The sequence below is a fragment of the Camelus dromedarius genome, chromosome X (genome assembly GCF_036321535.1).
Source record: "Camelus dromedarius isolate mCamDro1 chromosome X, mCamDro1.pat, whole genome shotgun sequence".
In the NCBI taxonomy this organism is placed as follows: Eukaryota; Metazoa; Chordata; class Mammalia; order Artiodactyla; family Camelidae; genus Camelus; species Camelus dromedarius.
The window spans coordinates 112,895,226-112,918,033 of NC_087472.1; the positions used below are offsets into that span (position 1 = coordinate 112,895,226).

At 50.1% G+C, this 22,808-nt stretch overlaps 2 protein-coding genes across 3 annotated transcripts in view; one reads left to right on the forward strand and one right to left on the reverse strand.

Moving 5' to 3' along the window:
* The first annotated feature begins 407 nt into the window (after positions 1 to 407).
* On the forward strand, positions 408 to 19,476 carry LOC105097370 (arylsulfatase D). Of its 2 annotated transcripts, none has more exons than XM_064482632.1 (10): positions 408 to 704; positions 2,095 to 2,244; positions 5,179 to 5,300; positions 7,529 to 7,651; positions 9,417 to 9,840; positions 10,080 to 10,216; positions 11,188 to 11,322; positions 13,115 to 13,277; positions 14,667 to 14,788; positions 18,973 to 19,476. In XM_064482632.1, exons 1-10 carry the CDS (start codon positions 661 to 663, stop codon positions 18,999 to 19,001), a joined length of 1,449 nt encoding a protein of 482 aa, XP_064338702.1. In that variant the 5' UTR covers positions 408 to 660; the 3' UTR covers positions 19,002 to 19,476. The 2 variants fall into 2 exon arrangements, with proteins under 2 accessions (XP_064338702.1, XP_031301882.1); XM_031446022.2 differs by lacking the exon at positions 18,973 to 19,476 and adding an exon at positions 16,320 to 16,856 and having other exon boundaries at positions 606 to 704.
* The window catches only part of LOC105097369 (glycogenin-2), a 47,838-nt gene continuing 32,153 nt past the window's right edge, over positions 7,124 to 22,808 (reverse strand). Inside the window, exon 12 of the mRNA XM_064482634.1 lies at positions 7,124 to 7,720. The gene's annotated coding sequence lies outside the window, so the exon portion shown is untranslated. The remainder of the gene's footprint in view (positions 7,721 to 22,808) is intronic.

Sequence of the window (22,808 nt, forward strand, 5' to 3'; positions counted from 1 at the left end):
CCACAGACCCTGAACTCCTTACCTCACCCACAACCAATCAGAACACTTGTGTGCAAGCTGATCACACAGCCCCCAGCCCATTTTGTTCACCAACTCCTCCCCACCCCCATAAAAGCCCTCAGAAGCGACCCCTGGGGCGCACACAGGCACCCCTCTCGTGTGTGTCCCGCAGAGACTGTCTGCGGCAGGCCTAGTAGACGCCTTTACGGGTTTTCCTTACAGCCGGGGACACTGGCACGCCTTGTCCCATACGAACTCCTAAAACGATTGCTCCCTGTGATGGGTAACAGAGTCCCTTCCCCTCCCATCCCCTTTCCTCCCCCCCCCCTTTTTTTTTCTTTTAAAAGGTAGGTACTGGGAGTTGAACCCAGGACCTCCTGCCTGCTAAGCACGGGACCCACCACCACTTAGCAACACCCTGCCCTCCTACCGCGGCCCAGCCGGCGTCAATCAGCTGCTCCCTGGCCCCAGTCTCTGGGAGCGCCGCCCCCAGGAAGCCTCCCAGGAAAACCTGTTTGCAAGCTCAATTCCCTGGAGGCCACGGGAGTTTTAAGAGGATTAGGGAGGGAGGGGGCGCAACGGACCGCGCAACTCCGTGGGCGGGTCCGGGACACGGCTCTGGGGGCAAGGTCCTGCGCTCCGTCCGGGCCGCGCTCGGCCATGGGACCCACGTCGCAGAGCGGACGCGCCAAGCTCCCGGCCAGGTGCGCGGGGTCCTGGGACGAGGTCCCCACTCCATCCCGGGGCGGGGTGGGGGGCGCGGGCTGGGGGGCGCGGGAGGAGAGGGGAGGGGCGTCCAGGCGAGCGTGGGCCCCCGTGCGTGCGCCTCGGAGTCCGCGGCATGCAGCTGGCGGCCAGCTCTGTGCCCCGGACACACGGGGGACGAAAGGGCTGGGGAGGGGGCAGCGGTTCTCCCACGAGACGGAGGGTGGGGGAGACCCACAGACCAGACGAAAGGAACCGGACGCGGGAGGAGGCGGAGGGAAGGCTGCGCAGAGGGAGGGGACCGGGCACGCGGCGTCCCCCCAGGGCGCGTGCTGTCCGGCCCCCAGGGCCCCGCCCGCCCTCTCTGAGGCACGCCCCGTCCGGGCCCCCGGGGCGGCCGCCGCCGCCGCCGCCGCCGCCCTCCGCCCCGCCCCGCCCCGCCGCGGCCTCCCAGCCCGGAAGCGGGGGCCCGCCCGGGCCTGCGCTGTGACACCCCGTCCCGTGACCGCGTCCCCGAAGCCCGACCCAATAGGACATGCCCGGTCCGCGCCCTGGCCCTCCCCTCGCTGCCATCCCCACCGCAGCGCGGCCGTGCGGCCCCCAACTCTCCGGCCAAGAGCCGTCGGCGCCCCAGGCCAGGTCCCCATCCCCGGGGCGCGCCGGGGCGCCCTCGGGGGACGCGGACGGCACCGGGGGCCGTGCTGCGCACCCCGGGACCCTCTGGAACGTGCAGCCCGGAGCCCGGAAACCGGGCGCGCGGGGATCCACCCCCGGGACGCTCCGGCCCGCGGTTACTCAGGGCGCCGGTGCGCTCCTGACCTCTCCGGAGACGTGCCTTTCCAGTCCGTGAGCTGACTGGTGGAGACGGCTGTGCTTTCTCCCTGTCATGTCTGGGCTGCTTGTAGTCCCATATGCATCCTTTAAAAATGGGAGTTCCCCTCTGCCCCGACCGGGCCCGCCTCCCTCGTGGGCGTGCCGGGGACCCTTGGTGGGCCGCGCGGCCGGGCCGCCCTGCGCATCCGGCAAGGCGGGCGCCCCATCTCAGAGGCCGGCCTCTAGTGACTTTAACGCCACTGGCGTAGTTACAAAGTGGTGGGGACGAGGAGCCTGGGTGAATTCAGTGCAAGAAACTGAACTTTGGCCGACCACGACTTTCCAAAACAAACCAGCATACAAAAACCTAGCGCGGTCAAGGTTTCTGCGGCTCAGGACGGTTTATTATGCAAGCAGTTGGGACAAAAGGAGTCGAAAGTTGGAGGCTGTCCTTTGTTAGATCCTAACGTGGCTGGAATGCGGATACCGTCCCAGCAACCTGGTTTGAAATGCCAACATTTCGTTCCAGCCGACAGACGTTTATTTCTGCCCTTTTTGGTGTGTTTTTTTCTGCAGGGAGTTTCTGGCGGTTTTAGTCACTGTGAGCTGCCTTCTGAGGACGTGCGAATTAAAAGCAGCAAATGAGTTTAAACCAAATATCCTACTGATAATGGCAGATGATCTTGGCATTGGGGACCTTGGTTGCTATGGGAACGACACACTGAGGTACCACGGGCTGGGGGTGCAGGTGGGGTGTGTGTGTGTGTGAGAGAGAGATGCATTTAAAATCTGCCTGTAGAAGTTAGGAGATTCTTTAATGCCTTGAATCTCAGCACCAAAACAATTATTTTTCGACAGGCAGACAGTCCTAAACGTTTCAAACAACATGAACAGTGGTGGAGGGGTGCATTAATTTTCTGGGGTAGCCGTACCAAATGACCACAAACTGGGGCCCTTAAAAGAAGAGGAATTTCTCCTCCTCCAGTTCTGGAGACCAGACATCCGAGGTCAAGGTGTCCCAGGGCCGCGCTCCCTCCCGAGGCTCCAAGGGAGGGTCCTCCTGCCTCTTCCAGCTTCTGGGGGCTCCAGGAGTCCATTCCTGGGCTGGTGCCCCCCCCCCCCCATGTCTCTGCCTCTGTCTCCACATGGCTTCTCCTCTGTGTCTCTGTCTCTCGTCTTCTGTCTCTTGGAAACACACTCATTGGATTTAAGATGCAACCCAGATCACCTAGGGTGACACGCTGGAAGAATTTTTTATTCCAGATTAGGGGTTAATATAAGCCATCCTCTTCTGTAAGGGGCCACATGGGACTGTGAGAGCCTGCATGGGTCACATAAGGTCCTACCCTTCTTTTTTCTTCTGTTTATTTTTCCCAACTCTTGAAAAACTTCAGAACCGCCCTGAGCTCCAGAGGGACTTCCCGAAATAGACCCACGGTGACGTTCGGCCAGAGATTGACTATCTTTGTCCTAAATCATTAAATGTTCAGGAGGGTCTCACGGAGGGAGCAGAGCTGAAAGATTCCATGGAGAGACGGATCCAGAGTTATCCCCTTGGGTTAAACCTTTCCTGCTTTCGTCTGCAGGCGGGGACAGGCTTGAAGAGCCTCGGAACTGGAACTCGGCTGGGGTTTGTGTTGGTAACACCGGCTCTCCCTCCTTAGGGAGTTAATTTGATCATGTAGCCTGAGGCTGGTCAGGGGACCGGGGGTCAGGACAGAAGAGGGAGTCCCAGGAGCAGCCCGGTGGTGCTGACCCTGCTCCTGCATGGCTCTGCCAGGGGTCCCAGACCCTGAGCTCCTCTGAGCCTGCGTGTTTCCTCCGGGGTTAGGAGGTCATTGGATGGACCCTTCCAGTTCCGTGATGCAAAATATTAAAGTGACCCCCTGATGCTCTGAAAGCAACGCTACCCCAGAGACGGGTTACAGACTGAGCGGGTAGTTCTGTGAATAACCATGATACCTGTTCATTGCATTGCTGTAACAGGGAGGGAAGCTGTCTCCTCTCCCAGCAAATCTCACTCATACGCTGCTACCCCATCTTTTTCCCTAGAGGCAGCAAGAGATCTCTCAGCATATTTATGTGATTTTCAGATGCTTTTTTTAAAAATAAAAGTAACTGATTCCACAGGCCAGAGTGCTATTGAAAAGGAAAAGAATGCATACAGGAATGAGAGGCACTCTAGAGTAATGTTTTAGGACCATGTTTGGGAAGCAACTTGATAAGGGAAAAAAGGAATGATCTTCAGTTGACTGAGAAGCACAAAAGTTTTACATCACATTTAAATGTATTAAAGAAGTAGCATGTTTTTTTTTTCCCCCTTTTTTAAGATAATCTTTTAACAAGTGGAGGGAAAGGATTCTGCAGGAGGAAGGTGCTCTACTGAGGTTCAGACCTATGGTGTTTTTCGTCCCATTCCCCAGTGTAGATGATCACGAAGACATTGTAAGAGACAAATGTTTGGTAGATGCATAGATAGACAGATGATTGATGGACAGATGTGTGGACAGATGGATGGATGAATGGATGGATGGTTGGACGGATGGTTGGACGGATGGTTGGATGGATGGATGGTTGGACAGATGGTTGGACAGACAGATGGTTGGGCGGACGTATGGATGGATGGATAGTTGGACAGATGGATGGATGGATGGATGGATATTTGGATGGATGGATGGTTGGATGGACGGTTGGTTGGACGGAAGGATGGATAGATGGATGAAAATTAGATATATAGATAGATAGGCCCTTATGCTAAAGCAGAGTTCCTCAAGGTCAGCCCTATTGATCTTTGAGGTTAGAGACTTCTGCGTGACAGGGGCACCATGTACACCATAGGATTTTGAGCAGTGTCCCTGGTCTGTACCCACCGATGCCACGAGCACCGTCTCGCTGAGTTGTGACAGCCCAAAATGCCCCCTAGATTTCGCTAAAGCAAAGTTGTCCCCCTGGAGAGCCACTGGTCTAAAGTTGTCAGCCCCAAAGATGTGAAGAAAAATCGCTAAGGTTTTAAGACCTTCCCATCCACCCTATAGAACAAAACAAGTTTCTAACACACTGTTCAAAAACGGAACGGGCTGCCCTGTTTCCCAGTGACCAGAGACCAGGTGGCCGTTGTCGGGGATGCCATGGGGGGATTTCTTGTGGGGTGGAGGGGCTGAGCGCAGGGACTCCGGGGTCCCCGTTGTAACGAGGAGTCCCCGTCTTCGCTGCTGCCTGCCTGCTGACGGCTTTCCGACCTTCCTGCGCCCTCTCGCGCCGGTGCCCGGCCTCTGGACTAGCCCACGAGGAAGCCCAGCGCCCCCTCCTCCGGGCTGGCGGGAAACGCGGACCACGCCAGCTCATCCTGGGCCAGCACCCGCGTCGCAGCGACAGCCGCAAGCCAGCAGGCCTTTCAGGCCCGCGTGGGAGCCCGCCGCGGTCGCCTCCAGAAAGCCTCCTCAGACCCTTTCGGGGTGTGTGCATGTGACAGTGTCGGCTTCCGTCTCTGCTCCAAACTTCTGGAAGTGGGGGTCCAGCTGCCTCTGCAGGACACTTAATACAACTCGTTCTGAAGCCCAGGGGCGCCCCTACCATCTGGGTGCTTTCCCCGCGGGCATGAGCTCCCCTGTCCCCTTGCGCGACCGCGTCCTGACGGCGGCCTCTGTGTGGTTTGCTCAGGACGCCCAATGTCGACCGACTCGCGCAGGAAGGCGTGCGGCTCACGCAGCACCTGGCGGCCGCCCCGCTCTGCACCCCAAGCAGAGCGTCTTTCCTCACGGGCAGACACGCGCTCAGATCAGGTGGGTGCCGGGGGGGGGGGGGGGCCGGCCAGGGACAGGGCGCGTCCCCACCCCACCCCCGTTCACTGTCCCCAGTCATCGGGTGGTGATGGTTGAGATTCGGCGGGGGGGGGACGGTGAAAACAGAAGCTGCCGTTCCGTTGTCCTGGGATGGCATACCCAGTACGGGGTACGTAGTCCTGCCAAAAGGAAAACAAATGTTTTTTTTCTAAAAACGGTATGATTATTTGGAATGCTGAAGGGCTGAAACTCTCCGGACAGAGCTGATTACATGTGATGTTATTTGCTTAAAATACTTGAGTCAATCTTGACGTGAAGTCATGATTTCAGGTGGGTTCTGGGAGGTTGTTGGGGTGCAGAAGAGCAGCCCACAACATCCTCACGCCCAGAATCCATGAATATTGCTCTTTTTTAATATGGCAAAGGGAGTTTTGAAGATGTGATTAAGGGACGCATCTTAACACGTGGAGATGACCCTGGATTATCCACGTGGGTCCAGTGTCATCCCAAAAATCCTGGTAGGAGAAGCAGCGTGTGTGGAAGATGCAGAAGGAGGCAAAGGAAGGCAGGCATCCTCTTAGAGGAATTCAGTCCCGCCGACAGCTTGATTTTAGACTTCCAGCCTCCAGAAACACAAGGAAATAAATCCTTGTTGCTTTCTGGCACCAAATTTATGTCCCTCACCCTAAGCCTGACCCTCCCCCAGGAATACAGCTCTGCAGGCAACCTCTAAGGTGAATACAGCTCTGCCAACACCTTGATTTTAGACCTCTGTCCTCCAGAAACCCAAGAAAACAAATCTGCCTCATTTTCTGGCACCAAAATTGTGGTGATTGCTTACAGCAGTCATCAGAAAATTAGTACAGAGAGCCATGTCAAAACGTTTGACGTGAGGACAACGGGTACATTCCAGAGGGTCCAAAGTACGTACAAAGGGAGTGACGGGGAACAGGAAGAAACCGTTCAAAATATAATTTAAAAAAATTTTATATGAACATAGATGCAGCAGAGTGGCTGCACAAAAACAATAGACAGTCTCAAGTGTTGGCAAGGACACAGAGCGAGAGGAGATCCTTGAACACCGTGGGTGCAGCTGTACCCGGGTAGGACCACTGTGGACACTGGTTTGTCAGCGTCTGCACCAGGTGAATGTGTGTGTACCCCCCGACCCAGCAATCTCTCAGTGTGCCCAGGTGTCAGCAGGGCTGGTGTCTCCTGAGCCCTCTCTCCTTGCTGTGCAGATGGCCGTCTCCTCTCTGTGTCCTCACGTGGTCATCCCTCTGCGTGTGTCTGGATCCTCATCTCTTCTTACAAGGACCCCAGTCCTATGGGATCAGGAACCACCCTATGACCTCACTTTACCTTAATTTCCTCCTTAAAGACCCCCATCCGTGAATGCAGTCACATTTTGAGGTCCTGGGGAGTAAGTTTCCGCCAACTATGCGCTACTAGCCACTGTTCTTATCTCTACTACAAGTTGTGGTAACCAAAAATGCCTCCAGGTATTATCAGGTGTCCCCTGGAGGGCAAAGTCGTCTTTGGTTAAGAGGCACCGTCATTCATTCATAGATGATAGATAGATAGATAAGACTAGATGGATGGATGGCTAGATGGAGGGATGGATTAAATGGATGGATAGATGGATAGATAGATTAGACGGTTGGATAGATTAGGTGGATGGATGGATAAATAGGTAGATAGATTAGATGTATGGATGGATAGATAGATAAGATTATATGGATGGATAGATAGGTAGATAGAAAGATTGGATGGATGATTGGATGGATGGATAGATGGATAGATAGATTGGATAGATTAGATGGATGGATGGATAGATAAATGGATAGATAGATACATAGATACATAGATAGATGATAGATAAATCAATCAATTGATAGATACACTAATCAATCAACTGATTAATTGATCCCTCTGCAGACTGTCTCTCATGTGAATGTCCAGGGTTTCTCTTCCTCGGCACTGCTGCCATTTGGGACTGATTGATTCTCTGGGGTGGGGAGTCCTGTGCACTGTAGGGTTTCTACCCACTGGATGCTGTTATCCCCCCTCCCCTCATTGTGACAACCAAACCACTCCAGGCCCTGCAGAGTGTCCACTGGTGGGGGTGCAGAATTATCCCCCCTTGAGAACCTCAATCTGCCATTGAGAACCTCAACCGTAGCCCATGGGAAATGAACACATCCGCTCTGCTCTGCTCCACCCCACAGGCATGGAAGCCAGCAACGGGTACCGGGCCCTTCAGTGGAACGCGGGCTCAGGCGGACTTCCCGAGAACGAGACCACGTTTGCCAGAGTCCTCCAGCAGCAAGGTTACGCCACGGGCCTCATCGGTGCGGTGATGAGCGCTGCTCGGGTTTTTCAGGGGGTGGGACCATCAGAAATCAGAGGAACCTGTGTTCCTGCGAGGGAAAAAAAATTATATCAGAACTCAAATCGAGTGCCTGATCCATCTGATCACTCTTGAATTGTTCACTGTGTTGGAATTTTTCTCATTGTGGAGTCATTAAAATTTTTTTTTAGTTGAGGTATAGTTGATTTACGATGTTTCAGGTGGACAGCAAAGTGTTTCAGTTATACATATATTCTTTTTCAGATTCTTTTCCATTATAGGTTATTACAAGATACTGAGTATAGTTCCCTGTGCTCTACAGTAGGGCCTTGTTGTTTATCTAGTTTATATACAGTAGTGTGCATCTGCTCATCCCAAACTCCCAATTTGTCCCTCCGTCCTCGCCTTTCTCCTTTGGTAACCGTAAATTTGTTTTCTATGCCTGTGAGTCTGTTTCTGTTTTGTAAAGAAGTTCACTTGTATCATATTTTAGATTCCACATATCAGTGATATCACATGATGTTTGTCTTTCTCTGTCTGACTTACTTCACTTAGTATGATCATCTCTAGGTCCATCCATGTTGCTGCAAATGGCACTACTTCATTCTTTTTCATGGCTGAGTAGTATTCCATAGTGTAAATAGACCACAGCTTCTTTATCCAGGCATCTGTCGGTGGACACTTACGTTGCTTCCATGTCTTGGCTATGGTAAATACTGCTGCTGTGAACACTGGGGGTGCATGTATTTTGAAGAGTCATTTTAATTCAAAATCTTGCTCAGTTAGCCTCCTTCCTTCCTTGGACAAATCCATCTTCTCCTCTTGGGATATGTCAGAAATCTCTACAGATTTTCTTTCCCTAAATGGCCACCTCCCACCTCAAAACCCTTAGGGTTACAAAACCAAATGGCGGAAAGCTTTGCTGTTGGGAGGTGCTTCTGTTTCACTTTCTGTCCACAATCCTCACCGCGCCCCAGTATTTTTCTTTCCTTAAGGATAAAAAAGGTAGATCCCTGGGTTAGGTCCTAGGACAGATTCCTACAGACTCTGAAGATAGTTTATAAGTGGTAGGAAGGAGAAGGGGCAGGGACCTGGTTTAACTTCTCCACTTGGAATTTTGGGCAAATTGCAGGTGGGAGCTTGTTCTAGCCGGTTTTGTAGCTAAATGTAAGCTGGTTAGGAGTCTGTGGTACATGAAATAAACACAAAGTGCCCATAGACAACACAATTCTTGGACATTCTCCTGGAATTTGAGATGCGGGCGTCCTACCTCAATTGTTGTAAAAATTACTGCCATTGGGAAAAAAATTACCTGTGATTACTAGCTAGTGGAAGGAGCCTGTTAACTTCTCTGTCCTAAGATTATTTGTGTCAATTCCCCTTTTCAAGTTTTTTTAAGTAAAAATACAAAAATCTGTAAACTGTATTTTCTAAGTTACTTAGTGTAGCAGAATGGTCGAGGGTTGCAAGCTCTTAATCTCAAATGCTGCAGGAAAGGGCTTAAACCTTCAGTCACTTGATATCCATATTCCGTGGATGCGTTCATTCGTATTTATGAAGTGTAATGTGTGCATTTAAAGACCAATACCGTAAATCCACAGTGTGCCTTTCTATTTCGAATTTCTATTCTGTTCCTTTCTTCTTTCAAATGTTACCATTTTTCTTCTTTCTGTCGGAACATCCAAATTATTCTCAGAAGGTGATTTGTATCAGAGTCCCTGAAGTGTATTTTTTTTTTTTTTTTAAGTTTTGGCTTTTATCTTCAGGCAAATGGCACCAGGGCGTAAACTGCGAATCGCGCACCGACCACTGCCACCACCCGCTAAACCACGGGTTTGACTACTTCTTCGGCATGCCCTTCACCCTCGTCAACGACTGTCTCCCGGGCAGATCCCCGGAACTGGACGCAGCCACGAGGGCAAGGCTGCGGCATTACACCCAGATGATGGCCTTGGGGGTCCTCACCCTCGCGGCTGGCAAGGCCTGTGGGCTCTTCTTCATTTCCTGGAAAGCAGTCTTGGGGGCGGCCAGCCTGCTCTTCCTGTTCTTTGTCTCCTGGTACGCCAGCTTTGGGTTTGCCCGCCGCTGGAATTGCATCCTGATGAGAAACCACGAGGTCACAGAGCAGCCCATGGTTTTGGAAAGAGCCGGAAGGCTTCTGCTAAATGAAGCCGTTTCCTACATCGAAAGGTAAGGACAGCATCCCATCCTGAGGGCGGTGAGTTCTCCGAGCATCTGAGTCTCTTGATCATCCCTGGGATCCCATCCAGCAGCCCTGTGAGCCAGTGGGTTTGAGGAATTCAACATTTGCATGGGGATTGGCTTCCAGAGCTTGAGTTTCGAGTCTGTACTCTGAAGTCGTGGGTCAGCGAGCGTGGAAAGAGATGGTCTTCTACCTGAAGTGTGTTTTTTTCTTCTTCTTCTTTCAGAAACAAGCACGGGCCATTCCTGCTCGTGGTGTCCCTGCTCCATGTGCATGTTCCCCTCGTGACGACAAAGGAGTTTCTTGGGAAGAGTCAGCATGGCTTGTACGGCGACAACGTAGAGGAGATGGACTGGCTCGTGGGTAAGTCCCCGCACGGCTCAACTTCCTTCAGTCTTGGCCTCCCCACGAGAGCGTGGTGACAGGTTGAGCCATCTCACGAAGAACTGGGGTGCAGCAAAGAACAGAAAAGGCAAACAGTGGGAGGAAGCCTCTCCCATATCACGCACGCGTTCCTCTGCCTTTCCGATTTCTCGCTCTGCTTTGGCGCCAGACCGCCCTTCGAGAAGGTCGGTGATGCCAAACCGTCACGCGACATTACAAAAAGTGGGGCAGTCTTGCTGCCTTTCGGGACACTGGTCCCAAATCACCCTCCTTTTGTGGCTTCAAGAAAGCCTGCAGAGGACCCACTGTACACTCTTAAAAGAAGGTGGGCGTGGAAACCCTTGGAGTTTATCACAGCGTGCGCTCACACAAGCATGGTGGTATGTACACAGGGCCACGTGAAGAGGCAGACAGCCCCCAAACAGGAGGGCAGATGACATCATGTTTCCAAAACCCTGCGTTTTCAGCACTGCACCTTCCCTTGGGGTTAAAAGTCCTTCTGTGTTTTTCACGCCCGTGGGATCCCCACGGATAACGCGATCGCTTGATTTACACATGGTCGTCTGCATGTGCTGAGTCTTGACCCCAGAGGCCAACACGCGTAGATACTCCCAGCTCTGGCTTCCTCCCGCATCACAGTTTCTCACCACGTTCCCACCCACACATGCTTGTCGTGGACGTGTGTACACACGCACACAGAGTGCCAGGACAGCCTTCTGTTGGTGACCTATGTGCTTCTGGATCAGTGATGTTTTTGCCAGCAGGATTCTAAATCCTATGGTATCGGAAGAAAAATGAGATACGCCTTCACACGGAGCACTTGCATGACCGTGATTCCTTTTTCTTGACTGGCAAGAAGTGACTTATTCAGAAAGGGAACGGGGGGTTATGTGGAATTCACCAATGTGGTTTTATTTACGTTGCTCTGGAATGTTCCATTTTTTGCAAAGGGGAAATTCTCAATGCCGTCGAAGAACACGGTTTGAAAAACAAGACGCTCACGTACTTTACCTCTGATCACGGAGGACATTTGGAGGCAAGAGATGAACACAGCCAGCTGGGCGGATGGAATGGCATATACAGAGGTAAGAGCGATGGGCGTTGGGGCTCAAGGACAGATTGTGTGATGGAGGAAATGACTTCCAGCAGGGAATGTTGGTGACCAAGTAGAAGTGAAAAAGAAGATGCTCTATCGAAGGGAATTTTTTTTAAGTATAGTCGATTTACAACATTATATTAGTCTCAGGTGTACACCATCGTGGTTCAATACTTTCAATAGCTCATACACCATTTAAAGTTACTATGAAATATTGGTGACGTTCGCTGTGTTGTACAATGTATCCTTGAGCCTTAGTCCAAGGGAACTCTTGAGCACCTGCTATGCATTCACATTCTCGGTGCCAAGAGGGGTAAAAAGGCATGCCCTTCTTTAAAAGGTTTGCATTTCAGTAGAAGAGGGAGATGTACAAATGAATAATGAAGATAAAAATGTTCCTCCCCGCCCCCTGGCCTCTGTGACTGTGACGAGATAGCACTCCCATGATGGCACTGTGTAACACAGCACAGCTGTCCTCTAGGCTGGTAGGAGGAATGTCCTGGTGGGTCTGGCCTAACGCTATGAACCCTTAAAGCCAGAGAGCTTTCTCTGGCTAATGGAAAAGGAAAAGTCAGACAGAGGTGAATCATGAGAAGAGCTCAACAAACTGTTGATGCTTTCAAGATGGAGGGACCACGTCCCTGAGAAGAAATGCAGGCAGCCCGGGGAAGCTGACGGTGCCCTCTTCAGCATGGAAACGGGGATCTGAGTCCTACAACCACAATGAGCTGGATTTTTCCAACAACTGAACAAACTTGGATGTGAATCCTTCCTCCCATCCGCCACATACAGCCCGAGGATGTAATGGGGACCTCAGTCCTACAGCCACAGGGAGCTGGATTTTTCCTACAACTGAACGAACTTGGATGTGAATCCTTCCTCCCATCCGCCAGTTACATCCCCAAGATGTAAGAGGCTCACGTGTAGCTGAATTGGATCGTTCCCGGCAGTTGTACCCTACAGCATTATAGTCTGCCAACGACACCTTGACTCCAGACTGCGTGACCCCAGAGGAGACCACACAGCCACGCCACGGCAGACTTCCCCCCTGCACAGCTGACACCGCACAACTGGGTGGTGGTGTAAGCCGTGGACCTTGCAGTGACTTCCTATGCAGCCGCAGAAGGTGAAAATGCAACAGGGTTACCATGTGCACCCCAGGAAAGCAGCGGCGCCCGAGTGAGACTGTGAACACGTCTCTCCTTGTTTAAAACTCTCCCGCTGGAATTCCTGATTGCTTCACCCAGAGGTCCTAGGCGGTATGAACACATTGCCTTATGCCTAATGACTTGGATTTCTTCAAGAGCGAGTCTGGGTCCCAACCCATTACCAGGGGTCCCTGGGAGGGTCACCTTAGAAATGAAGAAGGGGTCGGTTCAGAAACAGGCGGGAGGTGCGATGAGCTAGGAGAGACGGAAGGTTCCCAGACCCAGCTCCCAGTCCCTCCACCCCCAAAGAGGAAGTCTCGGGGTAAGGGCAGCCTCCTAGTCCATGGGTATGAAGTCCCAGCACCACTTCTGCCTCTGAAGTCACACCTGCCACCTCCCACTTATTGAAGTGGCTACAAAGACCCACCAAATTTCACAAGGAGAAACGGGCACCCCCTACTGGTGGGGAAGGGACAAGTCTGGTTGCAGCCATTCTGGGGACCTCCAGGCTGCCACCCTGTGCGTCTGTAGATGTGGGTGTCTGTGTATAGACGCGTGCACCCAGGTGCACCCAGGTGTGTTTGTAGACGGGGCCATCTCCTGGGGAACCCTCATGATGTCGTTGACTTCCAGGTGGCAAAGGCATGGGCGGCTGGGAAGGCGGGATCCGCGTCCCGGGGATCTTCCGGTGGCCCGGGGTGCTGCCGGCTGGCCGAGTGGTCCACGAGCCCACCAGCCTGATGGACGTCTTCCCCACCGTGGTCCAGCTGGGGGGTGGCCAGGTGCCCCAGGACAGGTACGTGGGGGATGAGACCACCTCCTCCCTAATTCCTGAGACGGCTCCCCTTCCTCTTCCACGTTGGAGGGGGGAAAAACCTACAACAGGAGAACATTTGAAAAATTCTCATGTCCTGAAATATAGGGGACGGCGTAACATAAAATAACCATACTCGGTAAAAATGTAAGATTAAGTGAACAGCTGGGACAAGCTACACGATTTGCAGTGTTGCCGAGGTTATGCCATGTCGGCGTCACAGTGGGGAGATTCAGGCATCTCGCTGCCACATCTTCCAATAATCTCCTGAAATACAGTCTCGGCTACCTGTTGATGAAGCTATGACACAATGATTTTAAAATGATTTACCAGGGCCCCAAAGTCCCTCTAATACAAGAGGAAAAAACAGAAGTAAATATTTTTATAAAGATTTGATTTTACTTTAAGATAACCAGTAAATATTCCTGTGTGAAGCATAATTATGATGTATCCTATCCTCATTTTTTATGGTCAAAAGAAGCATCTCATTTATTTATTAGTTTAGTAGTGTATCATCAGGGTTCTCCAGAGAAAGGACCGATTGTGTGTGTGTGTGTGTGTGCGCATCTGTGTGAAATAAGACATTTAGTTTAAGGAATTGGTTCATGCAGTGGTAGGGGCTGGCAAAGGGAAATCCCGATGTTAGGAGGCCAATGGGCTGCAAACTCAGGCAAGATTTTTATGTTACGGTCTGGAGGCAGAATTCTGTCTTCTCCCGGAAGCCTCGGTCTGGGCTCTTGACAGCCTTCAACTGATCGGTTGAGGCTCACCCTTGTTATCCTGGGTGATCGTCCGTACTCAGAGTCAACTGATTGTAAATGTTAACTAGACCTACAAAACACCTTCACAGCGACACTCAGACTTCAAGTCAAACCATCCCATTTAGGTACAGTTTAAAATAAAGCAGAAGGTGAAAAGTGGGTTTCGGTTGCAGGGAAAGCTACCACATTTCTACATTAAATCCAGATTATGGACTTTGAAAAAGGATGAGTTGTGAGGAAGGACCATCAGGTCATGGGGGCATCACTGGGTCCCCTGTCCAGACACTTCACACAGGTGACCACGTATCTTGGCACCTGTAATGTTTTAAAAAGATTTCTGCAGCCCTAGAGTTCAGTCTAAGGGCATGGGCAGTCCAGCTGGAATTTAAGAAGATTCTATGCTAGTATCTGAGATCAGAATGTTGTGTGTCGGTGTGTCTGTGTGTGTTTGGGCGTGCGCGCCTGTGTGTTCTGCCCAGGGCTGCCAGCAAGCCTCTACTCAATGTCATCTGGAGTCCTGGCAGCCTTAGCCTTCTAAAGGTCCCAGGCTGAAAATGCAGCCTGAGTGGGCTCAGCCTGATTCCCTCCTGTGGTCTCTTCACTGAATCAGGGTGATGGATGGCCACAGCCTGATGCCCTTGCTACAAGGAGACGTTGAGCACTCGGCACACGAGTTCCTGTTTCATTACTGCGGGAAATATCTCCACGCTGCACGCTGGCATGAGAAGGAGAGTGAGTAGATACCTAACCTATGATTGGGGGAGGGGGGAGGTTTGTATTAGTCAGGGTTCTCCAGAGAAATGGAACTGAGAGGATGGGTGGGTGGATGGATGATGGATGAATGACGGATGGATGGATAGATGGTTGAATGGATGATGGATGGATGGATGGATGGATAGATGGGTGGATGGATAGATGGGTGGATGGATGGATGGATGGTTGGATGGATGGATAAATGGGTGGATGGATAGATGGGTGGAGAGATGGATGGGTGGATGGTGGATGGATGGATGGATAGATTGTTATATGGATAGATGGATGGATGATGGACGGATGATGGATGGATGGATGGATGGATGGGTAGATGGATGGATTGGTAGGTGGATGGATGAATAGATGGATGGATGAATGGATGGACTCGTAGGTGGATGGATGGATGGATGGATGGACGGATGAAAAAGATGACATGATAGGTGAATAGATACAGATGAAGATACATAATAGATGAATAGATAATAGTTTAGATAGAAAAGTGATAGATAGATAGATGACAGATAGGTAGATTTTAAGATATTGACTTACATGGCTGGGCTGGGGGTGTGTGTGTGGCAAGTCTGTAATCTTCATGGCAGCCTGGCAGGAGTTGATGTTGGCTTTTTGACTCCAAAGCCTGGAGACTCAGGCAGAATTTCTGTGCTGGAGTCTGGAGGCAGAATTCCTTCTTCCTTGGGAAACCTCTGTATTTTTTTTTTAAGTCCTTCAACTGATTGGCTGAGGCCCACCCCCACCTTGGTGGGCAATCTGCTTAACTCCCCATCTACAGATTTCCATGTTACTCTCATCTTAAAAAACACCTTCGAGGTGCTATGTAGACTAGTATCTGACCATGTATCTGGCCACCTGACACTGGCCCTGTTGACACGTGACATTCGTCCTCACAGAGCCAATCCCTTTCTTACAAGACGAAAAGAGTTGCTTGGTATGTCAAGAAGGATGCTGGCTGGTGCTGACCCCATCGTGAAGGAAGGGACTTGTGGGCTCCAGTCTGTGGCGCCCTCTCACTGGGTTTATTATCTGACATGAATCCCCATGAGCCCCTTCAGCACACAGCAAGACCTTGCCAGGCAGACTGCTGAGATGGCCTTCCTGCTTCTGTTTATAAAAGTAATACGGGGGCACCAAGCACTTAAAAATAGGGAGGCAGGGTAAGGACGTTCTAAGGGCATCTGTAGGTCTAACCCCCACACAGAGCCCCCTGAGCACCTTGGAATGAGTCCCTTTGCTTGTCCGTCCCTGGAGAACAGCATACACACACACACACACACACACACACACACATACATGCTCAGACACACATAGACACACACACATACATACACACTGATTTGACAGCAGTGAGGTCAGACTTACACAATCTGCCGTGTCCTCCTCTCTGTCCTCTTTTTGCTGGACATGGGACGTTGGACTCCCCAGTGCAGGCACCTGGTTGGGTGTTCAGTTAGCAGGTTTCTCCTGCCCTGACCGACCCCGTGTCTGCATTCAGGTGGAAGACTCTGGAAAGTCCATTACGTCACGCCACGGTTCCACCCCCAGGGAGCGGGGGCCTGCTACGGGCGAAGTGTGTGCCCCTGCTCTGGGGAGGGGGTGACCCACCATGACCCCCCTCTGCTCTTCGACCTCTCCAGAGACCCCTCGGAGGCACGGCCCCTGTCCCCCGGCTCTGAGCCCCTGTACCATGCGGTGGTGGCCAGGGTGGGCCAGGCGGTGGAGGCGCACAGGGAGACCCTGAGCCCCGTGCCCCCTCAGTTCTCTCTGGGGAACATCATGTGGAAGCCATGGCTGCAGCCATGCTGTGGAACCTTCCCCTTGTGCTCCTGCAGCCAGGAGTGAGACCCCAGGGCGATGTGATCTGCCCCGTCCGCAGGGCTCTCAGCAAAAGGACAGGAGATGAGAGCCGTGGAGCGGGACGTGGAGAAGATGGAACTTGAGCACTCTTGTTGGGAATGTAGACTGGTGCAGCCACTGTGGGAAACCATGGGAAGGGGATCAAAAATAAAAATGGAACTCTCGTGTGGTCCAACGATTCCACATCTGGGTATTTATCTGAAGGAGATGAAAACAGGATATTGAAGACTTATCTGCACCCCTGTGTTTGTTGTAGCGTTATTTACAATAGCCAAGACATGGAAACAACCTAAGAGTCATATCAGTGGATAAACGGATAAAGAAAATGGATAAATATGTATAGACAGACAGACAGACAGACAAATGGGTAGATAGATATGATACAATGGATAGATGGATGAATATAGATTGATTAGATGGATGGATGGATAGATGGATAAATAGAAATGATATGATGGATGGGTAGATGGATAGATAGGTAGGTAGATGTATATACACACAATGGAATATTATTCAGCCATGAAAAGGAAGTCTTACCATTTGTAACAGCATAGGTGGACCTTGAGGGTGTTATGCTAAGTGAAATAAGTCAGCCAGAGAAAGACAAATATTGTATGATCTCACTTATATGTGGAATCTTAAAAAACAAAAACAAAAAACGAAGTCATAGATGCAGAGTGTTGATTGGTGGTTGCCACAGACGGGGAGGTGAGGGAGCTGGGGACACCGTCCAAGTGGACACACTTCCAGCCATAAGATGAACACATTCTTGGCATTGAAGATACAGCACAGTGACCACAGTTAATAAAAATGTATTATGTAGTTGAAATTTGCTCAGACAGGAGATCTGAAGCGTTCTCACCAGACACACAAAAACGGCAACTGTATGAGGTGATGGCTGTGTGCGTGAACTTGATGTGATCATTTCACAGCGTATACATGTATCAAACCATCACCTTGTACCTTAAATATATACAATTTTATGTATCAAGTCTACCTCAACAAATCTGGGAAATCAATGTTTAAAAAAGACAGGGACAGCTCCCGTGACAGCCAGGATTGTGAGAGGACCCCGGAGACAGTAACTGGACTGAAAAAAAAAAGTCTACAACCTTGGTCCTCGCTTAAGTTGCCCTTTCTTGAGAGGCATGATGTGGCCAGGGAGTGGCTGTTAAGATTTCTCATCTATGGAACAAGAGGATCACAGTGGACACCCAAACAATGCTGTTTCTAGTCCTCCTCCAAAGCTCAGGGGGTACCCTAGTGCCAGTGTCCAATTTCTCTACCCATCAATCTTAAAGCCTGCTTGGAATTTCAGTGCCTCCGTGAACAGCCCTACAAAATGGCACATAGACGTATTTACACCTACTCTTTGAAGGTAACAGAGAAAAGATAAAAGAGTTCTGTGTCTGCTCCTGTACGTCTGATCTCAAACGGTGGTCTCAACCCCACACATTAGGACCACTGCCCGTAGTGGCTTCACTTCTTTGAGCCGCTAGTAACAGACACCAGGAATAAAAATGGTGTCAACCAGAGAGGGGTGTGTTATCTCCCAGCTAATCTGAGGGAATCAATCCAGGGCTGGCAGCCCCTTTCCAACTCCCTGGAAGGCTACCGTCCTTTGCCTCGTGGTCGCAACATGGTTGCCGCTGCACCAGGCAACACACAGGCAATCCAGGCAGCAGAGAGGAGGAAGGAATGGGAGCAGAAAGGGCATTGCTCTCAGTTGAGTCAGCCTCTGAAGGGGATGATCCAGATGCCTGAAGCCACAACTCCTACCCTCAAGAGTCATCCATAGAAACAACTGGAAATCGAGAAAGGCACCCTTTCAGGTGGGCTGCCCTGAACAAAACCAGGCTTAGGCCCTTCAACACAAAGGTGAGAGAACCTTTATGGACCTGAGCAAGCTTTCTGATGCCGCCTTTTATGGCTCAAGTAAAAGACTTACTTAGCAAACGATGGTCCAATGAGCAGGCAGTGTCTGGAGGGAACATTTTAACCGCGGGCGCAGGGCCAGGTGTAGCAGCCTTCCAGCACTTAGAGGGCTGGCAGCTTACATTCTCTGAATACCTGCAACCTGACCAGCACCTTCTGTAAATCAGTTCCAGCCCGTGTCGTGCACAGCCCCACCCCTGTGGCTTGTCCATCTGACACAGGCAATGAAGGAGGCGTGGTGACACCTTGATTTTAGCCCAGTGAGACCCAAGTCAGACGTCTGACATCTAGAACCGTTGAGATAATAATCCTGTGCTGTTCGGGGGCCACTAAGTCATGGGGATTTGTTACGTCAGTAGGAGGACCCTCCTTACACACATCCTGAAGGCATCTGCCCTGGGTCCCCGGTTCGCGCTGTGGGGACAGCGAGGCTGGGAGACTGACTCCGTACCTGCTCTTGGGGTGAAGATTCTCCGCTTGCTTTGACGCTCTGCTCTGCAGCCGTGAGTATGGGAAAGCCCGGTCCCTGAGGAACGCACCCTCCCTGCATGGATGGTTTACACGTCTTGGGACGGACAGAAGCCCATCAGAGAAGGTGACAGTAGGGAGGGTGACACGTGACAGGCTTCACGTTAAGGTCCGTCCCCAGCCGGAGTCCCTCAGCCCTGACCTGACACCCCGCAGCACCCCACACGTCTATTAGGGGACAGTCCCGTGTTTGCTAGCCTTTTAAATCTATCATACGTCCCCGGGAACCAGGGGCCACCGCAGACAAGAATGAAATATGTTTCTCTCTGTTTTCAGAGATCCCCACGTTCCCCACCCAGAGAACATGCACAAAAGAAAAAAAAAAAAAACCCTATAGTATAAATAAACAGACTTGAACACCCTTCTTCTGTTTTCTTGTTTAAAAACCCCAAGTTTCGTCCCACCTATAAAAAACCAACAATGCAAACAGCTTTGCTTCCAATTTAGAGTTCGAGCTGGCTCCCCTGATCTTTTTAAATCTCTGCAGGAAATCTTGGGCACTTTTTTTTTTTGCATCCTTTACAAAGCTCCTAGATGCCCCCTTGTGAGTTCTGCTCATCATAAGTCAAACCTCTTTCTTCTCACGGAACGGGCTCAGTGTTTAAATCATACAGCTTTTATTTTGGGGCAGTTCCCTGGTAACATGTTGCAAAACTGAATCTGAGGAAAATAGGCATTTTTCTCAGCAGGTGGCTGAGTTGGAGGGGAAGTAGGGAAAAAAAAAAAATAAAAAACCCAGGAGACAGGGTGCTCCCTGCAGACTGCCAGAGAGCCAGGACTGTGGCCAGCCGGTCAGCTGGGGGCCCCCAGGAGTCGGGGGACAGAGTTGCTGTACAACTTGTTGGAAGCAAACTCTGTGTCTCCGGGAAGCCTGCAAGTCTGGTCTTGGACTCTTGGCCAAGATAAGCGCAGGGAGGTTTACGATGTTCTGGTGAAGGTTCACGAGTCTCCCTCTCTACCGCAGGCTCTGTTTCTTAGAATTTGCCTGTTTACGACTGGCCTAACCAGTTAGGCCCGCTGCCCTAACTAGGTGGCCACAGAGGCATGACTGACCCCTGCCCTCTCATGTATGCCTGAGTCACCTGGAAACCCAGTTCCCCTCCCCGACAGCCCCGGGGACAGAGCGGTGGAGCAGTGGAGGACTTTGCTTGGGCTGTTTCTGTCCACCTCCCCCACGGTGCTGGCCTGCCTGCTCCTTTGTCTTCCTGCCTCGGCTCCTCTGCCTCTGAATAAAAGCTCTGTGAAAGGGTAAGTATGCTCTGTGGGTCCAGGGAATCCACTCAGCTACCCGAACAAGGCAAACTTCGCAGAGAGGAAAACACAGTCCTCTTGGCCTGGCCCCACATACCAGCCTATTAAACATCCAAGGGCAGGGCTTAACTTCCACAACATACAAACAGCCCGTCCCACGCAATAACAAGAAAGGAAACAAACCCAATGGGCAGAAGACCGAACCAGACATTTTTTGCAAAGGAGGCAAACAGGTGGACAACAGGCACATGGAAAGATGCTCAACATTGCTAAATATCAGAGAAAAGCAAATCAAAGCTGCCATGGCGTATCACCTCACAGCAGTCAGAATGGCCATCATTGAAAAGTCCTCAAATGACAAATGCTGCAGAGGCTGTGGAGAAAAGGGAGCCCTCCTACACTGCTGGTGGGAATGCAGTTTGGTGTGGCCACTGTGGAAAACAGTATGGAGGTTCCTCAAAAGACTGAAAATAGACTTATCCTATGATCCAGCAATCCCACTCCTGGGCATGTATCTGGAGGGAAACTTAACTCAAAAAGACACATGCATCCCATGTTCATAGCAGCACTATTTACAACAGCCAAGACATGGAAACAACCTAAATGTCCATCGACTGATGACTGGATGAAGAATCTGTGGTATATTTATACAGTGGAATACTACTCAGCCATGAAAAACAATAAAATCATGCCATTTGCAGCAACACAGATGGACCTAGAGATCGTTATTCTAAGTGAAGTAAGTCAGACAGAGAAGGACCAAATATCATATAATCTCACATGTGGAATCTAAAAAAAAAAATGATACAATGAACTTATTTACAAAACAGAAACAGACTCAAAGACACACAAAACAAACTGATGGTTACCAAAGTAGAAAGGGTGGGGGAGGGACAAATTCTGAGTTTGAGATTTGCAGATACACACTCCTATGTATAAAATAGATAAATAACAAGGTCCTACTGTGCAGCAGAGGGAACTCTATTCAACATCCTGTACTAACCTATAATGGGAAAGAATCTGAAAAAGAGTATTTTTATATGTATACCTGAGTCACTATGCTGTTACCCCAGAAAGTAACACAACACTGTAAATCAACTCTACTTCCATTAAAATAAAATAAAATAAAATGAAATAAAATAAAATTTATCATGCTGTTAAAAAAATCCAGTGGAGGGCTCAGTAGACGGTGCTGACACGATTGGATAGCCACGTGCAAAAAGACAAATTTAGACCCTCAGCTCACACCACAACACGAAAATGAACTCAAAATCCACCAGAGACCTGCACAAAACTTTCTGAAGGAAACTTAGGAGAAAATCTTTGCCCTCTGGAGCTAGGAAGAGATTTTCTAGATAAGACACGGAATGCCTATTTAAAAAAAAAAAAAATGATACATGAGCATTTATCACATTTCAAAGAGACCGTTAAGAAAATGAAAAGAGCAGTTGCCGACTGGGAGAGAATATTTGCAAATGCATGCAACTCCGTAATAAGGCAAATGATCTAATAAATGGGCTGAAGAGGTAAATGGCCACTTTACTAAAGGTGACAGGAATGGGTATTCCGTACATGCAAAGATGCTCAGCATCACTAGCAATCAGAGAAATGCAACCGGAAACCACAGTGGGAGGTTGCTGCACACCCACCCGATGGCGAGAACAAAAATCAAAATACACTAGGACAAGTGCTGGTGAGAATGTGGAGAAATCAGAACACTCGTCCTTTTTTTTTGTTCTGAGGGTGATTAAAAAGAGAAGTTTGTATATAAAAAAATAAACAACAAGGTCCTACTATATAGCACAGGAACTATATTCAATACCTTGTAATAACCTGTAATGAAAAAGAATAGGAAAACAAATATACACATGTACATGTATGACTGAACCATGATGCTGTGCACCAGAAATGGATACAACGCTGTAAACTGACTGTACTTCAATAAAAAATTAAACTAATTATTAAAAAAAATACTCAGATGAACTTATTTACAAAACAGAAACAGACTCACAGACAGAAAACAAATTTATGGTAACCAGGGTGAAACGGGGTGGGAAGGGATAAATTGGGAGTTCGAGATTTGCAGCCACTAACTACGACGTGGAAAACAGATAAAGAAAAAATTCATACTGTGCAGCACTGGCAACTCTATTCAGTATCTTGCAGTAACCTACAATGAAAAAGAATACGAAAAGGAATATATGCATGTATATGCATGACTGGGATATGATGTTGTGCACCAGAAATTGACACACTGTAACTGACTATACTTTAATAGAGAAAAAAAAAAGATATTCTGCCTTCTGGAGCCGAAGGGCACCAAAGGGGACCTGGTCCAGATTGGGTGGGGCAGAGAAAACCACCCTGTGGCTCCCACACGCGGCTCCAGGTCTTGCCTCTTCCCCACATCAGC